The sequence below is a fragment of the Oncorhynchus kisutch genome, linkage group LG14 (assembly GCF_002021735.2).
Source record: "Oncorhynchus kisutch isolate 150728-3 linkage group LG14, Okis_V2, whole genome shotgun sequence".
NCBI classification, from domain to species: Eukaryota; Metazoa; Chordata; class Actinopteri; order Salmoniformes; family Salmonidae; genus Oncorhynchus; species Oncorhynchus kisutch.
Window position 1 is genome coordinate 49,637,936 of NC_034187.2, and position 19,907 is coordinate 49,657,842.

General features: G+C 44.9%; 2 protein-coding genes and 1 long non-coding RNA gene across 4 annotated transcripts in view; all 3 read left to right on the forward strand.

The window, feature by feature from the left end:
• The first annotated feature begins 3,320 nt into the window (after positions 1 to 3,320).
• LOC116353456 (uncharacterized) lies at positions 3,321 to 5,471 on the forward strand. The gene has a single exon (XM_031789218.1). The coding sequence runs from the start codon at positions 3,321 to 3,323 to the stop codon at positions 5,469 to 5,471; it is 2,151 nt and encodes a 716-aa protein (XP_031645078.1).
• Positions 5,472 to 5,478: 7 nt separating this feature from the next.
• Positions 5,479 to 6,251, forward strand: LOC116353288 (uncharacterized). Its single transcript, XR_004202626.1, has 2 exons — positions 5,479 to 5,796; positions 6,215 to 6,251. It is a non-coding gene; the product is annotated as an uncharacterized LOC116353288 (long non-coding RNA).
• A 2,314-nt stretch (positions 6,252 to 8,565) lies between these two features.
• The window catches only part of LOC109903126 (nuclear factor of activated T-cells, cytoplasmic 1), a 70,860-nt gene continuing 59,518 nt past the window's right edge, over positions 8,566 to 19,907 (forward strand). Inside the window, exons 1-5 of one of the 2 annotated variants that reach the window (XM_031788499.1) lie at positions 8,566 to 8,696; positions 8,892 to 9,069; positions 11,392 to 11,463; positions 11,764 to 12,805; positions 13,003 to 13,162. In XM_031788499.1, coding sequence (XP_031644359.1) covers positions 11,901 to 12,805; positions 13,003 to 13,162 — 1,065 coding nt within the window. In that variant the 5' untranslated portion in view covers positions 8,566 to 8,696; positions 8,892 to 9,069; positions 11,392 to 11,463; positions 11,764 to 11,900. The remainder of the gene's footprint in view (positions 8,697 to 8,891; positions 9,070 to 11,391; positions 11,464 to 11,763; positions 12,806 to 13,002; positions 13,163 to 19,907) is intronic. The other variant, XM_020499751.2, reaches the window with a different exon arrangement.

A 19,907-nucleotide genomic window follows, 5' to 3' on the forward strand; every position in this document is an offset into this window, starting at 1 on the left:
TGCTGCGTTGGCTGAAGCTGCAGCCTTTGAAGAAGTTGTAGGATCAGAACGCAGAGAGCTTCGCAAAGAACTAGACACAGGGACACAGCCCTTAAGTTCAGTCCAACGTACATGTGAGTATGTGCAACAACATGCTAGGCCCTACTTTGCTGAACTTCCATTTGAAGTGGAGAAACAAGAGCTTAGTGTTGACCCAGCTACATGCCATAATCCAGAAAGTAGCAAACAGAACACGAGCAGAGACTCTCCGTTCAAAAGAAATGAACAGCAGCATGGTGGAAATGGAAAGCAAGCCCACTTCCAGTCACACACACACAACTTCCCTGAGTCACAAGTGGCACCAGACCTCACCAAGTACCTCCTACGACGTGAGATGGTGAGTTCCGGACTCCTGAAGTTTGATGATCGCCCTGAAAATTATTGGGCATGGAAAGCATCCTTTCTCAATACGATCAGAGATTTGAATTTATCAGCCAGGGAAGAGTTAGATCTAATTACCAAGTGGCTAGGGGCAGAGTCATCTGAGCAAGCAAACAGAATTAGATCTGTCCATATTTTCAACGCAACAGCAGGACTTAACATGGTCTGGCAACGACTAGAAGAGTGCTATGGTACACCCGAAGTGATCGAAAATGCACTGTTGATGAAAATTGATGATTTTCCAAAACTGGCTAACAAAGACAATCACAAACTAAGAGAACTAGGTGACATTCTTCTCGAACTGGAGTGTGCTAAAGTAGAAGGGTACCTTCCAGGCCTCGCTTATCTGGACACATCTCGGGGGGTAAACCCTATTGTAGAGAAACTTCCATTCAGTTTACAAGAAAAATGGATAGCACAGGGATCCAAATATAAGGAGGACTATTGGGTAGCATTCCCACCATTCTCGTTCTTCTCGAGATTCATCAGGAACCAGGCGAAAATTAGAAATGACCCCAGCTTCACCCTCTACACCTCAACTAACCAGGTGTCCATGAAAACTGAGAAACCTACCAGGTACAGCAGCAAGACACCTGTGACTGTATACAAGACAGATGTGTCATCTGAGGCCTCAGACCACCAAACCAAACCCAGCAAGACAAAGGTTGAAAACCCTGACCGTCACTGCCCAATACATAACAAGCCTCATCCTCTTAAAAGGTGTCGTGGGTTTAGATACAAAACTCTAGATGAGCGCAAATCATATCTCAAAGACAATGGCATTTGTTTCCGATGTTGTGAGTCAACTCAGCACAGAGCTAAAGACTGTAAGGTTTCAATCAAGTGCTCTGAGTGCGACAGCGACAGGCATCTTGCTGCTCTGCATCCAGGCCCAGCCCCTACAAATACAGACACCGCTACAGCAGAGACAGAGCATGGCGGGGAGCAGGGTGACGATGCTCTTCTATCTGTCACCTCAAAGTGTACAGAGATCTGTGGTGAGGCAGTCAATCCAAGATCATGTTCAAAAATATGCCTAGTCAAAGCTTATCCGGCTGGGAAAAGAGAGAAAGCTGTCAAAATGTATGTAGTGCTTGATGAACAGAGTAACAAATCTCTGGCCAAGACAGAGTTTTTCAGTCTCTTCAACATCAATGACAACTCTGCTCCATACACCATGAAGACGTGTTCTGGGGTAACAGAGACTTCAGGCAGGAGAGCCGTCAACTTCATGGTGGAGTCTATAGATGGACACATGCAGCTCACTCTCCCTACCCTGATAGAGTGTGATATGATGCCAGACGATAGGATGGAGATTCCCTCCCCCGACATTGCGTATCATCATCCCCATCTGCAACCAGTTATGGACAGAATTCCAGCTGTGGACCCAGACGCTCCCATCCTCCTGCTCTTAGGACGAGACATCTTAAGGGTACACAAGGTACGAGAGCAAATCAATGGGCCCCACGACACTCCTTATGCACAGCGACTCGACCTCGGGTGGGTCATCGTAGGTGAGGTCTGTCTGGGAACGGCTCACCGACCAGCCAATGTTAACGTGTTCAGGACAAACATACTTCAAAATGGTCGCACATTCTATCTGAGCCCTTGCCCTGACATCATCCAGGTGAAAGAGAACTACAACAGCGTAGCTCAGAAACACATCTCTCCCTCTACAGTGCACTTGAGAGATCCAAACACAACTGTGAACACAGACAGCCTGGGATGTTCCGTGTTCGACAAAACACAAGACGATGATAAACCAGCACCATCAGTGGAGGACAAAGCCTTCTTGGACATTATGGACAAACAGGTTTTCCAGGATGATGGAAACAACTGGGTGGCTCCACTACCCTTTCGCCCCACTAGACGTCGCCTTCCTAATAACAGGGAGCAGGCCATGAACCGTCTCACATCACTTCGCAGGACTTTAGACAAAAAGCCTGACATGAAGCGTCATTTTATTGACTTCATGCAAAAGATGCTGGATAACGACCAAGCCGAACCTTCACAGCCACTAGAAGGAGACGAAGAACGTTGGTATCTGCCCATATTTGGTGTTTACCATCCACAAAAGCCTGAACAAATACGAGTAGTATTTGACTCCGGTGCTAAGTGTCAAGGCGTGTCACTTAACGATGTTCTGCTCAGTGGTCCAGACTTAAACAACACACTCTTGGGTTTCCTAATGCGTTTCCGCAAGGATTGCATTGCACTAACAGCAGATGTGCAACACATGTTTTACTGTTTTGGTGTACGTGAGGATCACAGAGATTACTTAAGGTTTCTCTGGTATGAAGACAACAACCCAGATGGAAACATAACCGAGTACAGGATGAAAGTGCATGTATTTGGGAACAGCCCTTCACCAGCCGTAGCCATCTACTGCATGAGACGAGCAGCGCTACAGGGTGAGAAGGAACATGGGTCAGAACCCAAGCAATATGTAGTGAGGAACTTCTACGTCGATGATGGTCTGACATCAGTAGCTACTACAGAAGAAGCTGTCAACATTCTAAGAAAAACACAAGCAATGTTGGCGGAGTCCAACATGAAACTACACAAGATTGCATCCAATAGCAAAACAGTTATGGAAGCCTTCCCTATGGAGGACCGTGCGAAAGACTTAAAAGATCTGGACCTAGGAGTGGATCCTCTCCCCTTTCAACGGAGTCTGACTTTCCTAGAACCTGGAAACAGACAGCTTCTCATTCCAGGTGTCCCACAATGAGAAGCCTTTTACGCGGAGAGGCATCCTGTCCACAGTGAATAGTCTTTATGACCCCCTTGGGTTCGTGGCTCCAATAACAATGCAAGGTAAAGCCTTAATCAGAGAACTCTCTTCTGATCAGAGTGAGTGGGATGCCCCTCTTCCCACAGAAAAAGAAGAGGAATGGAAAATGTGGAAGGAATCTTTGATGGAGTTGGAACATATGAATATTCAGCGGACCTACATCCCAGTCTCCTTGTCTACCACTCAAAGAAGAGAGCTACACATCTTCTCGGATGCCTCTACAGTAGCCATAGGAGCGGTAGCCTACCTGAGAGTTATTGACTCGGAAGGTCAATGCCATGTTGGATTTGTCATGGGGAAATCAAAATTGGCCCCTCGTCCGGCCCACACTATCCCACGCCTAGAACTGTGTGCGGCTTTGCTAGCTGTTGAGATGTATGAACTGATCAAAGACGAAATTGACATTGATATACATGCAGCCAAGTTCTACACAGACAGTAAGATAGTTCTCGGTTACATCCACAATGTCACCAAAAGATTCTATGTTTATGTTGCCAATAGGATAACTCGCATCAGGAAGTCTACCCATCGCAATCCAGCAGACCATGCAACCAGGCCCATACTTGCTGCGCTCTTAAAACACACTAGTTGGTTCTCAGGTCCACAGTTCCTGACCCAAACAAACTCGAGTAAGCCTGAGAACATCAATTTTGACCTTGTAGAGCCTCACACAGATGCAGAGATTCGACCAGACGTCACTGTCTTTGCCTCTAAAGTTTCTAGAGCTCAACTCGGCTCTCATCGCTTTGAGAGGTTCTCAAGCTGGAAAACTCTCAATCGAGCAACAGCACGACTCATTCATGTTGCAAGATCCTTCCATGAAGGTGCAGACAACACCAGCTGCAGAGGCTGGCATGACTGTAATAAACCATGCGGTACAAGTGAGTTGTCACAAGCCAAAACAGCAATCATTCACTGTGTGCAACATGAAGCCTTCAGAGAGGAATTCAAATGCATTGAAAAAGGAAAAGAGTTCCCAAAGCAAAGTACACTCAAAAAGCTGAACCCAGTGATTGATGAGGATGGGTTGCTGAGGGTGGGAGGCCGCTTATCCTCCGCCGACATGTTACAAGACGAAAAACATCCTCTCATCATCCCACGGACACATCATGTTGCCACTCTGCTGGTAAGACATTATCACGAGCAAGTGGCTCACCAAGGCCGTCATTTTTCAGATGGAGCTATTCGAGCAGCAGGCTTCTGGATTATTGGGAGCAAACGTCTGGTCTCTGGTATCATTCACAAGTGTGTCACCTGCCGCAAGGTTAGAGGGAGGTTAGTTGACCAAAAAATGGCTGACTTGCCTGCAGACAGACTCACATCTGAACCACCATTCACCAGCGTTGGACTTGATGTGTTTGGACCATGGAATGTCATAACTCGTCGCACTAGAGGTGGTAGTGCAGACTCCAAGCGCTGGGCGGTGCTCTTTACATGTATGTCTACTAGAGCAGTCCATATCGAGCTTATCGAATCCATGTCCACATCAAGCTTCATCAACGCGCTGAGGCGTTTTTTCGCTATCCGTGGTCCAGCAAAAGTGCTACGGTCTGATCGAGGTACAAACTTCATAGGTGCCTGCAGGGAACTGGGTATCGACACAAATGACTCAGAACTGACTAAATACCTCTCAGATAAGGGATGTACTTGGATATTTAATCCTCCACACTCGTCTCATATGGGTGGTTCTTGGGAGAGACTCATTGGGGTTGCCAGACGTATTCTTGATGCTATGCTGTTTCAGACGGGCTCCACTCGTCTCACACATGAGGTCTTGAGCACTCTTATGTCTGAAGTTATGGCAATAATCAATGCGAGACCCTTAGTGTCAGTATCAACCGACCCTGACATGCCTACCATTCTCACACCCTCAATGTTACTTACACAAAAGACCAGCGCTACCTCAGCCCCTTCTGGATACTTCAGCATGAACGACCTTCATGGAAAACAGTGGAAGCAAGTCCAGTGTCTCGCTGACACCTTTTGGAAAAGGTGGAGACAGGAGTACCTGACAACGCTGCAGAGACGCAGAAAATGGACAGCAGAAAAGCCAAATGTAAAAGTGGGAGATGTTGTCTTATTGAAAGACAGTCAGGCACACAGAAATGACTGGCCAGTCGGGCTTGTGGTAAAAACCTTTCCCAGTACTGACAAAAAGGTTAGGAAAGTAGAACTAAAAATTGTCAAGCAAGGAGCTGCTAAGGTGTTTCTGAGACCAATCTCAGAGATTGTTGTTCTTCTCTCTGAAGCATCCTAGAGACAAAAGATAAAAATAGAAAGGACATTATTTGTTTCTTGATATGTTTTATTTCATAGTGGCACAATTTCATTATGCCAGGCGGGGAGTGTGCTGCCATCCTGTTAGAAGGTAACAGATTATTTTATTACAATGGTTAAATTGGATTTTCATTGTGTTCAATGGTGTTATTTGCCCCCTAGTGGCGCTTTCTGGTACTTAGAAAGACGACGCAAACAGGAAGTACAGAATTAGTTTTGCACGCAAAGAAGCAGCTACAAACAACGCTACGGTGCAGGTCTTTCGGTTATTTCTTGTCACGCTTCAGCCTTGGAAATATTTGTTTGTAAGTTCGATTCAAGCATTTAGCTAATGATGATAATCTTGTTATTGATAGAGTTGCTTACATATCAATATTGGTTGCATTTACTCACAAATTGCAATGCCTTTAAATGTATGTCGTTAGCTGTATTACTTTGCTCGTGCGTCATGCAAACGAATTGTAAAGTATACAATACTGTAGTTTTGTTACTGTTCCTAGTGTAATATGCTTTGTTATTCTACATAAATGTTTGTACATTAGAGTAATGAAAGGAACCAATTACCATATGAGTAACAATTAGCTATATGGTTTGGCATCATGCCAGATGCATGGTACCTTAGCACGTGCTTTGTATTTATGCAACTTCAAATGTTTAATGTACAGCTACAGTATGTCGGTGTGAATTGAATACTAAAGTATATTCTTTTTCTGTATTTTGCAGTTTCACAACATAAACGTTTTCAATATATTCATTCAAGAAAAGTCACGCCTTGGGAGTTTTATTGAAGACTTAGTTGTTAGCTATCTGTCTAGTTTTGCATGGGAACGCAACTCAAGGACAGAATAACACATATGGAATCATGTAGAAACCACAAAAGGGTTAAACAAATCAAAATATATTTTATATTTGAGGTTCTTCAAAAAGCCACCCTTTGCCTCTATGATAGCTTTGCAGACTCTTGGCATTCTCTCAACTAGCTTCACCTGGAATGCATTTCCAACAGTCTTGAAGGAATTCCCACATATGCTGAGCACTTGTTGGCTGCTTTTCCTTCACTATGCGGCCCGAATCATCCCAAACCATCTCAATTTGGTTGAGGTGGGTCTTCCAATCCTGTGGCAGTCCTCATGAGCGCCAGTTTCATCATAGCGCTTGATGGTTTTTGTAACTGCACTTGAAAAAACTTTCAGAGTTCTTGAAATGTTCCGTATTGACTGAACTTCATGTCTTAAACTAATGATGAACTGTAGTTTCTCTTTGCTTATTTGAGCTATTCTTAACATAATATGGACTTGGTCTTTTGCCAAAGAGGGCTATCTTCTGTAAACCCCTCCTACCTTGTCACAACACAACTGATTGACTCAAACACATTACAAAGGAAAGAAATTCCACAAATTAACTTTTATGAAGGCTCACCTTGTCACGCCCTGGCCATAGAGAGGCTTTTATTCTCTGTTTTGGGTATGCCCGGGTGTGACTAGGGTGGGCATTCCAGTTTCTTTATTTATATGTTTTCTGTTTCTGTGTTTTTGGTTCTCAATCAGGGACAGCTGTCTATCGTTGTCTCTGACTGGGAATCACACTTAGGCAGCCTTTTTTACTTTGTATTTTGTGGGTAGTTGACTTTGTTAGTGGCACTATAGCCCTACTAAGCTTCACGGTCGTTTCTTTGTTTCTTGTTTTGTTGGTGACATTTATATTAATAAAGGAAAATGTACGCTCACCACCCTGCACCTTGGTCCGGTCATTTCCACGACGACGTCCGTGACACACCTGTTAATTTAAATGCATTCCAGGTGACTACCTCATGAAGCTGGTTAAGAGAATGCCAAGAGTGTGCAAAGCTATCATCTAGGCAAAGGGTGGCTATTTGAAGAATCTCAAATTTAAAATATATTTTAAAACTGTAACCCTTTTTTGGTTACTACATTATTCTACATTGTAGAAAATAGTAAAAGTAAAGGAAAAACCCTTGAATGAGTAGATGTTCTAAAACGTTTGACCGGTACTGTATTTATTACATTTTTTATTAAACCTTTATTTAACTAGGCAAGTCAGATAAGAACAAATTCTTATTTACAATGATGGCCTACCCCGGCCAAACCCTAACCCGGACGATGCTGGGCCAATTGTGCAACGCCCTATGAGACCCCCAGTCATGGCCAGTTGTGATACAGCCTGGAATCGAACCAGGGTCTGTAGTGACACTTCTAACACTGAGATGCAGTGCCTTAAACTGCTGCTCATCCCATAGGTTTCTACATTATTCACATTTACCACATTAACCAAGGTATGAATACTGTTGTGTGCATGTTTTGTTGATCATCTGTGTAACTACTATTTTTTTGGTTCACAGACTTCACCCTATCTACACTGAATATAACAGGAAAGCTGTTTGGTCACCATGCACCCAAAAAATCATTCTGGCTATGGATACGGAGAACATCAACACATATTAACATCAACATGTCAGAGGATATACACATTGGACTTGGGGCTCTGCTGGGTGTTTACCTCAAATTTGATTTTTAATTCTGCTTTGCCACTAAAATCATAATAAACACTGAAAACTAAAATAGTGTGTTATTGTTATGCATATTATTATTAATAATTATAGGGGAGGGGGGGTAGTAAAAATGTTCCCCAAAAGGTTCTTCAAAAGGTTCTTTGAGGAGCTATTAAAAGGGGTTATTTAAAGAACATATAGGGGTCCCCCCACAGTTTCAATTTGAAGAACCCCTAAGGATACTCCAGGAAGCTTTAATTTTTAGATTATTATTTTTTTGTAAATATGATTTTTTTGATAGGCCTTAATGTGTTTGAACCCCAGGAAGAGTAATAGGATCCCAAAAAAATCCAAATCCTAATGGCATAGCCATTATCTGATCTTCCTTCTCATGCTCTTTACATGTAAATATTGCATTTAATTTTCCACTAGCCTGCAGCGCTCTCTGAACAGCAACTGTCGCTGCCAGCCCAGCTAATCAACCACGTGTGGAAGTAGCTGAAAACCCAGTGAGTGGAGTGAATCTCAATTAAACGTATCTGCTGGTCAGACATGGAGATGCATCACTGTCCAAGGGGCGGTGCGCTTGCGCTGAAGGTGATCCCGGGTTTATATTCGCCAAGGAGCTCTCTGCAACCAAGCAGTGCGTCACACATGCCCAGACCAGCTAGGATCCCCTTCCACAAAATCAATCAGGTATCACAAATCAGTCGCTCAAATAATATTTACTCTCCATGGGAATCACAACATTGAATCCCGTCCCTGCGTTTTGATTTCTTTGCTCTATCCAATTGTATACAAAAGTGTTTCACTCTGCAGATACGATTTTGTATTTTTCTTCGAGTCGCTTTTAAAATAATCTACATTCATTTTTTCTTTCTCATTAAACAGATTTGCCATAGTTTCGAAGTTTTGTTAGAATATAGCGAGAGCGCCTCAACATCATCATTAGAGTCCTAAAGCGAAGCTATGGCTATTGGATAACGCAGACCTGCGGCTGTCTTCAAAGTTCAATTTCGGACGTGCGGTTTCCTCGTCTGTAGGAAAAAAATGAAATCTGCTGAAGAGGGTGAGTAGGCTCTTCCTTTTACTTTTGAATGTCAGACTGCGTTTTAGAGTAATATTGCATTCATAAACGATAATTCCATCGACATGGATGATTTTGCGTGTTTGATAGCTGCCTGTCTTGTCTAGTGGTGCACTTTCTCTTCGGGTGTCTGTGAATGAGTTTCTCCTCTGTTTCGATGGCCTACTATTATAAATGTATGACAATGTAGAAGCCTACTGAATACTGAGATGATTATACGATATGCTAACAATAATGACCGCTTAATTTACCCGATCAAAAATATAAACGCAACATACAACAATTTCAAATTGTAGTTCATATAAGTAAATCAGTCAATTGGATTAAATGCATTAGGTCCTAATCTGTGGATATCACATGACTGACAATACATTCATGTGAATTGAAATTGAATTTAAAATATGGGTAGGAGCATGGATCAGAAAACCAGTCAGTATCTGGTGTGAACCCCATTTGCCTCATGCAGCGTGACACGTCTCTTTCACATAGAGTTGATCAGGCTGTTGATTGTGGCCTGTGGAATGTTCACCCACTCCTCTTCAATGGTTGTGCAAAGTTGCTGGACATTGTCAGGAACTGGAACACGCTGTAGTACTCGTCGAACCAGACCATCCCAAACATGTTCAATGGGTGATATGTCTGGTGAGAATGCAGGCCTTGGAAGAACTGGGACATTTTCAGCTTCCAGGAATTGTGTACAGATCCTTGCGGCATGGGGCCGTGCATTATCATGCTGAAACATGAGGTGATAGCGGTGGATAAATGGTACAACAATGGGCCTCAGGATCTCGTCACGGTATCTCAGTGCATTCAAATTGCCATCAATAAAATGCAATTGTGATTGTTGTCCGTAGCTCATTCCTGCCAATACCATAACCCCACCCCATAACCCCATTGGGCACTCTTGACAACGTTGGCATCAGCAAATTGCTGGCCCACACGACCCCATACACGCTGTCTGCCATCTGCCCGATACAGTTGAAACCGGGGTTCATCCATGAAGAGCACACTTCTCCAGCTTGCCAGTGGCCACTGAAGGTGAGCATTTGCCCACTGAAGTGGGTTAAGACACAGAACTGCAGTCAGGTCAAGACCCTGGTGAGGACAACAAGCATGCAGATGAGCTTCCCTGAGACGGTTTCTGACAGTTTGTGTGGAAATTCTTTGATTGTGCTAACCCACTGTTTCATCAGCTGCCTGGGTGGCTGATCTAAGATGATCCCGCAGGTGAAGAAGCTGGATGTGGAGGTCCTTGGCTGGCATGGTTACACGTGGTCTGCGGTTATTTGGCCGGTTGGACGAACTTGGCCAAATTTTCTAAAATTAAGTTGGAAGCGGTTTATGGTAAAGAAATTAACATAACATTATCTGGCAAAAGCTCTGGTGGACATACCTGCAGTCAGCATGCCAATTGCACACTCCCTCAACATCTGTGGCATTGTGTTGTGAGACTGCACATTTTAGAGTGGTGTTTTGTTGTCCCCAACACAAGATGTACCTGTGTAATGATCATGCTGTTTAATCAGATTCTTGACAATCATCACCGGTCAGATGGATGGCAAAGGAGAAATGCTCACTAACAGGGATGTAAATAAATGTGTGCACAATTTGAGCTAAGTAATATTTTTGTGTGTGAAAAAAAATCATGGATCTTTTATTTCAGCTCATGAAACATGGGACCAACACTTCACATGTTGCGTGTATATTTCTGTTCAGTATATATCCATGGTAGCTACTTACGTTATGAAATAATTATTTGGTTTCATCAAAAGGTTTATATAGTACCCATTAAAATTGTATGTATTGAGGGGAAAAATGGTTTATACTGTACATATTGGGGACATGTTTATATTGCCTTAAGGAATGATGAACTTTGAAACACATGGGTCTTTATTATGAGAGCTACATTACATTGAGGCACCCCTCCTATGAGTAGGGAATGGTGGGTGTGGCACAAAAGCTCTCATTCAGGATGGTTTACTCAAATTGGTAATCCATGCCTCTGTCTTTTCTTGCATGAGTAAACATTTGAAGAGAAATTGACCCAAAATGTACAGTGTTTCAGTGTGTAAGTCTAGATTTAATACAATTCAGTCAGAGAGCGCACACAACTACCAGTGGTTCTCGTTGGTAAAATGGCATCTTCTATGCAATCCAGTAAGAATTGACATGGAAACATTGCAAAGCTGTGACACCACTGTGATGTTAAGGTTATTACATTGTGATTATGTTGTGGGAGTCATGTGGTGGTGCACTGATGTCATGTCTTTATGGTTCCCTCAGTAGTCTCTTAATTCACAGCAGACAGGAGCTCTGGCGACTGCATGCTGTCTGAGACTGGACTGGTCTTAAGAGCTGACTAGTAAGATTACTCAGGTCCGTGTACCCTTAACCACCTCTTCCCCCATTCTTCTCTGTCTGTGCCACATGGGTAGTCAGTCTGGCTCTTATGCCCTCATACCCAGTAAGGGAGCTGGCATCTTGAACCTCTCCTGTTGGGTACAGATTGCACCTTTAGTCATGCAAACTAGCCATGTGGCACCCCATCATGAGCAACACCATCACAGCAGCTTTCTTTGTAATTAACTGGCAACTACAGTATGTCTTTCAGTGTGTGAGCCAATGAAAGTATGTATGGACCCTAATTCTAACTCATTCTATGTATTTACTTTTCAGATGCATACAGACACACCCCCAACACCAGTCTCTCCCTGGGCAAATCCTGCCTGCCCTCCCAGTACCACAGTCTCCAGTCTGGCCCCACCATCTCAGTGTCCATCAGCCAGCCTCCTAGCTACAGTGCCCAGAACGACATGAGGACAGTGGGTTACTACTCATCCCCTAGCATCCATCCAACCGAGGCCCCGGTCCTCGAGAGCCCTCGTATTGAGATCACAGCCTATGGGCAGTTTCCTGAGGAGGAGGTGGAAGAGAGCAACAACCTTCCTGTACCTAAACAGGTCAACTCCATTGTGACACTGACGTTGCCCAACGCAGATGGCTACCGTGACCCCAGCTGCCTCAGCCCGGCCAGCAGTGTGTCGTCACGCAGCTGTCACTCCGAGGCCTCGTCCTACGAGTCGGGCTTCTCCTACAACTACGAAAACTCACCCCAGAACTCGCCCTGGCAGTCGCCCTGCGTCTCTCCCAAGGGCTCCTCCACTCTCGCCCTGCCGGGTGAAACTTGCACCCATGCGGACTCCCCACATAACTCCCCCTCTACCTCCCCTCTTTCTAGTGTCATGGATGACAGCTGGATGGGCCAGCGGGGCTCCAGGCCCAACTCCCCTTGTGGTGGGAAGAGAAAATGCAGCTTCAACGGAACCACAACCTCCAAGTCCCCCTACTCCCCCAACCACTCCCCTGGGCCTTCCCCTCACACCTCCCCACGCCTCAGTGTCACAGACGAGTCCTGGATGCCTAACAACACCAACCAGTACACCAACTCAGCCATAGTTGCAGCCATCAATGCTCTGACCACAGACGGTGTGGCAGACCTGGGTGAGGGCATCCCTCTGAAGGCCCGGAAGACCAGCCTGGAGCCTGGGGCAGTTTGCCTGAAGGTCGAGCCTGGACGAGAGGAGCTCAGCCCTGGGGAGCTTTGTCAGGATGAGTACTCCTCCTCCCGCCTGCCCTTAAAGAAGGAGAACTACTGTGGCGGGTTACTGGATGTGCCATCGCACCCATACTCATGGTCCAAGCCAAAGCAATATGTCAGGTAAGCTGAAGAAGACTTTGACTGACTGAAATAATATTAATTATAAGGTTGACAGTTCCAGACAGCTAAACTTTATTGAGGTCAATATAAGTCAATTCAGAAATATCCATTATGAGGAAACATCCCAGCAAAGCACTGACAATCTGCAGTTGTGTCTTGTTACATAGCAAACTTTAAATATACCTTCTCCATCTTAGCCCATCTCTGCCAGCCCTTGACTGGCAGCTGCCATCCAGCTCCGGGCCGTACAGCTTGCAGATCGAGGTGCAGCCCAAATCTCACCACCGTGCCCACTACGAGACTGAAGGGAGCAGAGGGGCAGTCAAGGCTCTGGCAGGAGGACACCCTGTGGTGCAGGTCTGCTATCCTCCTTATACTAACATACCGTACTGTAAACTAGAGTAGTCTACATGTAATACCATTAGCCCTATCACTTCTCGGCTTACCACTTTCTCCAACTTATTTCTACGATCACGTTCTCTCCAACTTATTTATATCTCCAGCGCTGACATAGGTTAGTGGGTATGTGTTTTTTACATTTAAAAAAATGATTACAAGTCTATAATGTTATTCGAAAGACGTCATAGTTCTGAATGAAATACCATAGGTATGCTATTAGACAGACCAGTCTGCTCAGTCAGTTCCTGTCCAGACGAGGGTGACTCAAACTTTTCCATTATGTCTCAAGTGCAGGCATACAGTTGCAAAGCGAGGTAATGTGACCAGTTAAGCTTAGTCATGAGATTAAACCACAGTGACTTTGGTGGTCGAATCAGAAGTATTGAGTAATAGTAATTATTGGACTACAAGGCCAGTCTTCCCAATCATTTCACCACATCACTGACTTGACTTCAATTTCTGAATAAACCACAGAATCTACTGTGAGAAGGGAAAGTAAAGTCATCAAAGGTGTCTGCAGGCAAAGTTAGAATGTGTAGAGTGGTATCTACACAGTTGAACATCTCTCATATTCTTGTGCGGTGACACCCCAACGTTTGCGACCACCTTGAGATTCCAACCAGTAGGCTACAGTGGGGCTGAATGGGAACCTGGGAACGTAGCTAGCTAAGTATATTGAACAATCCCATGTGTCTAAACACCAGCATGCACATCTGTGCTGGGTAGTTTTTCTCTGTGGTTAGGTGCTAATGTTTTAATGACATGGGGTCTAGGTTACTCTCATCATGAAATGGAGAGTGTGCTCTTTTGAAAACCTCCACCTCCCTCCCCCAGCTTCTCACCAAACACACAGACTTCCCTTTGTTTAGGAAAGTTCCTGTCTGTAATGCTGACATCATCCACAGTGGCATCCTATGGAGACAGCCTGACGAGGCCAGGCTCAAACCACACGTTTCTGGCAGTCTGATGGAAATGTTTGAGCGGCCTTGTCTGAGGTTTCCTCTATCTCCCTACACTCTTAGAAAAAATTGTTCCAAACGGGTTCTTCGGCTGTCCCCATAGGATAACACTTTTTGGTTGCAGGTAGAACCGTTTTATCTTCCATATAGAACCCACTATGGAAAGGGTTTTTACTTGGAACCCAAACGGGTTCTACCTGAAACCAAAAAAGGTTCTCCTATGGGGACAGCCGAAGAACCCTTTTACTTTCTAAATATAAACACTTTTAGAAAAAGAGGATCTTCCTGATTACATGGTACACTCTGTGGGCTGTGGACACTGGCTGACTGGTTCTTCTCGCTGGCCTATGAGTCAAACCTTGACCAAACTGTGCAGAGTTTGTTCTGGAAGCTGCTTCAGTTCCCTCCTTGTCGAGCACAGCTTTCTGTTCTTTTCGAATGCCACGGCTGCTGCTGCAAGTCACATGCGCCATTTCGCAGACGGCAGACAGAGTAATGCTCTTTTTATGGCGAAAATCATTAAGTGATGTAAAATATAGTGAGTGAAAATATCTAGAACTGGCCAAAGCTAATACTGTAAATGAGGATGTGTATTGTGTAACCATCCCTTGGAGCTGGAGGGGTGGAGAGAGAAATAGAGGGTTGCCCTCTTCCCTCTCTCCTTATTTTCCTCCCTCTCTGGTGCCATGAGCGGCCAGAGTCTTGACATTCCTCTAGTGGGTGATAATACGATCGAGGGAGGGGAGACTGCACTGCCAGTGCCAAAACGATCTACCTCTAACTCCATCACACACTCCCTACAGCCTAAATAAACAGCATTGCTAGGCAGCAACCCATTTCCGTACACAAATATACAGAGCGTTTGCAGGCTCGTAACTTTCAAAGGGATGACATGTTTTGCTTATTGCTTTCCCAACCTAAGCCTAGTTAGCGACCCTCTCCAGTGATGGAGGTTTTAGGAAGGTCCATAGCTCCCTATAACATATGGTGGTTGCAGAATTAAGGACCCTTGGAGCCCTGCTGTGATGGAGAAGCACCTGAATGCTCACACAGACAAGCCGGTTCTCATTTCCGGGCCTCTACCAACAATAGGTAATGGAACACATATTTTCCGGCAAGATAGAACTGCCAAAGGGGGCAGAGTTCTGTCTTACTATCCAGGTCTGTGCCCAAACAATTCAAGCTTCTACTTTTAAAAAGCCACCTTTCCAGAAACAAGTCTCTCACCATTGCCGCTTGCTATAGACCACCTTCTGCCCCCAGTTGTGCCCTGGACACCATATGTGAATTGATTGCCCCCCCATCCATCTTCAGAGCTCATGCTGTTAGGTGACCTAAACTGAACCTACCAGGTACAACCCCAAATCTGTAAACACAGGCACCCCCATAGATATCATCCTAACCAACCTGCCCTACAAACACACCTCTGCTGTCTTTAACCAGGATCTCAGCAATCATTGCCTCATTGCTTGCGTCCGTAATGGGTCTGCGGTCAAACGACCACCCCTCATCACTGTCAAATGCTCTCTAAAACACTACAGAGAGCAGGCCTTTCTAATCGACCTGGCCCGGGTATCCTGGAAGGATATTGACCTTATTCCCTCAGTAGAGGATGCCTGGTTATTCTTTAAAAGTGCTTTCCTCACAATCTTAAATAGGCATGCCCCATTCAAATTTAGAACCAGGAACAGATACAGCCCGTGGTTCATTCCAGACCTGACTGCCCTTGACCGGCACAAAATCATCCTGTGGCGTACTGCATTAACATCGAATAACCCCCTCGATATGAAACTTTTCAGGGAAGTTAGGAACCAACATACACAGGCAGTTAGGAAAGCGTTAGAAGGCTAGCTTTTTCAAACAGAAATTTGCATCTTGCAGCACAAACTCCAAAAAGTTCTGGGACACTGTAAAGTCCATGGAGAATGAGAGCACCTCCTCCCAGCTGCTCACTGCACTGAGGCTAGGAAACACTGTCACCACCGATAACACATTTTTCTATGGATGGACATGCTTTCCACCTGGCCACCCCTGCCCTGGTCAACAGCCCTGCACCCCCCACAGCAACTTGCCCAAGCCTCCCCCATTGATGTTCTGAAAGAGCTGCAAATTCTGGATCCCTACAAATCAGCAGGGCTAGAGAATCTGGACCCTCTCTTTCTGAAATGATCAGCCAAAATTGTTGCAACCCCTATTTACTACCCTGTTCAACCTCTTTTTATTTATTTATTATTATAATTTTTTTGTATCATCTGAGATCCCCAAAGATTGGAAAGCTGCCGCAGTCATCCCCCTCTTCAAAGGGGGAGACACTCTAGACCCAGACTTCCACAGCAGACCTATATATATCCTACCCTGCCTTTCTAAGGTCTTCGAAAGCCAAGTTAACAAACAGATCACTGACCATTTTGAATCCCACCGTACCTTCTCCGCTATGCCATCTGTTTTCTGAGCTGGTCAGCCACTCTCAAGGTCCAAAACGATATCATAACCTCCATTGATCATCGATAAGAGACAGCACTGTGCAGCTGTATTCATAGACCTGGCCAAGGCTTTTTCGACTCTGTCAATCACCACATTCTTATCAGCAGACTCAACAGCCTTGGTCACTCAAATGACTGCCTCGCCTGGTTCACCAACTACTTATCAGACAGAGTTCAGTGTGTCAAATCGAAGGGCCTGTTGTCTTGACCTCTGGCAGTCTCTATGGGGGTGCCACAGGGTTCAATTCTCAGGTCGACTCTTTTCTCTGTATACATCAATGATGTCACTCTTGCTGCTGGTGATTCTCTGTCCAACTCTATGCAGACGATACCATTCTGTACACCTCTGGCCCTTCTTTGGACACTGTGTTAACCAATCTCCAGGCGATCTTCAATGCCATACGACGCTCCTTCCATGACCTCGAACTGCTCTTAAAATGCAAGTAAAACTAAATGCATGCTCTTCAACCGATCGCTTCCAGCACCTGCCCGTCCGTCCAGCATCACTACTCTGGACAGTTCTGACTTAGAATATGTGGACATCTATAAATACCTAAGTGTCTGGTTAGACTGTAAACTCTCCTTCCAGACACATTACACATCTCCAATCCATAATTACATCTAGATTAGGCTTCCTTATTTAGCAAAAAAGCATCCTTCACTCATGCTGCCAAACATACCCTTGTAAAACTGACTATCCTACCGATCCTTGACTTCGGCGATGTCATTTACAAAATAGCCTCCAACACTCTACTCAGCAAATTGGATGCAGTCTATCACCGTGCCATCTTTTTTGTCACCAAAGCCCCATATACTACCCACCACTGCGACCTGTATGCTCTCGTTGGCTGGCCCCCGCTTCATATTCGTCACCAAATCCACTGGCTCCAGGTCATCTATAAGTCTTTGCTATGTAAAGCCCTGCCTTATCTCAGCTCACTGGTCACCATAGCAGCACCCACCTGTAGCATGCGCTCCAGCAGGTATATTTCACTGGTCACCCCCAAAACCATTTCCTCCTTTGGCCACCTTTCCTTCCAGTTCTCTGCAGCCAATGACTGGAACGAATTGCAAAAATCACTGAAGCTGGAGACTTGTATCTCTGTCACTAACTTTAAGCATCAGCTGACAGAGCAGCTCACAGGTCACTGCACTTGTACATAGCCCATCTGCAAATAGCCCATCCAACTACCTCATCCCATTACTGTTTTTTTTTGTTTTTTTTTCTCCTTTGCACACAGTATCTCTACTTGCACATTCATCTTCTGCACATCTATCACTCCAGTGTTTTAATTGCAACATTTGACTTATTTCGCCACTATGGCTTTTTTATTGCCTACCTCCCTTTATCTTACCTCATTTGCACACACTGTGTATATATACTTTTTTTCACCTATTATGTTATTGAGTATGTTTGTTTATTCCATGTGTAACTCTGTGTGTTGTTTGTGTCGCAGTGCTTCGCTTTATCTTGGCCAGGTCGCAGTTGTTAATGAGAACCTGTTCTCAACTAGCCTACCTTGTTAAATAAAAAAATGAAATAAATATGGATACCCCCGCTGTTTTCAAATCAGGTAGAGGGCTTAGGCTATCACGTATAAACAAACAAATGTTAATGTCAAAGATCAACCTTCTTGATATCTGGGTGCATGAGCTTGGCTAAATAGCTCGATTCTGGATAAGGATATTGACATTGCTGATTACAACATCTTCAGGTGTGACTGACTGAACATGGGTGGCTATATATATGTGTATATGTGAAATGAACCCAGCAAAAAAAGAAACATCCTCTCACTCTCAATTGCGTTTATTTTCAGCAAACTTGTGTAATATTTGTATGAACTTAAGATTCATCAACTGCAACAAACTGAACAAGTTCCACAGACCTGTGACTAACAGAAATGGGATAATGTGTCCATGAACAAAGGGGGGAGCAAAATCAAAAGTAAGTCAGTATCAGGTGTGGACACCAGCTGCATTAAGTACTACAGTGCATCTCCTCCTCCTGGACTGCACCGGATTTGCCCGTTCTTGCTGTGAGATGTTACCCCACTCTTCCACCAAGGCACCTGCAAGTTCCCAGACATTTCTGTGGGGAATGCCCCTAGCCATCACCCTCCGATCAAGCAGGTCCCAGACATGCTCAATGGGATTGAGATCCGGGCTCTTTGCTGGCCATGGCAGAACACTGACATTCCTGTCTTGCAGGAAATCCCTCACATAATGAGCAGTATGGCTGGTGGCATTGTCATGCTGGAAGGTCATGTCAGGATGAGCCTGCAGGAAAGGTACCACTTGAGGGAGAAGGATGTGCTCTCTGTAACGCACAGCGTTGATATTGCCTGAAATGACGGACCCTCCACCTCCAAATTGATCCCGCTCCAGAGTATAGGCCTCGGTGTAATGCTCATTCCTTTGACAATAAACTCATCTGACATTTCACCCCTGGTGAGGCAAAACCGTGAAGAGCACTTTTTGCCAGTCCTGTCTGGTCCAGCGACGGTGGGTTTGTGCCCATAGGCGACTTTGTGGCCGTTGATGTCTGGTGAGGACCTGCCTTACAACAGGCCTACAAGCCCTCAGTTCAGCCTATTCCGGACAGTCTGAGCACTGATGGAAGGATTGTGCATTCCTGGTGTAACTCTGGCAGTGGTTGTTGCCATCCTGTACCTGTCCCGCAGGTGTGATGTTTGGATGTACCGATCCTGTTCAGGTGTTGTTACACGTGGTCTGCTCTGCGAGGACGATCGACTGTCCATCCTGTCTCTCTGTAACGCGGTCTTAAGCGTCTCACAGTACGAACATTGCAATTTATTGCCCTAGCCACATCTGCAGTCCTTATGCCTCCTTGCAGCATTCCTAAGGCACGTTCACGCAGATGAGCAGGGACCCAGGGTATATTTTGATGTTTTTCAGAGTCAGTAGAAAGGCCTTTTTAGTGTCCTAAGTTTGCATAACTGTTACCTTAATTGCCTACAGTCTGTAAGCTGTTAGTGTCTTAACGACCATTCCAATGTGCATGTTCATTAATTGTTTATAGCTCATTGAACACGCATGGGAAACCAGGGTTTAAACCCTCTTACAATGAACATCTGAAGTTATTTGGATTTTTACTAATTATATTTGAAGGACAGGGTCCTGGAAAAGGGACGTTTCTTTTTTTCTGAGGTTATATAGACACCCATGGGGGGGGGGGGGGGATCACGTTCTCTAAATATCACCCTCCCAATTTTTTGGGTTGTGCTTTTGGTTATAAAGTGC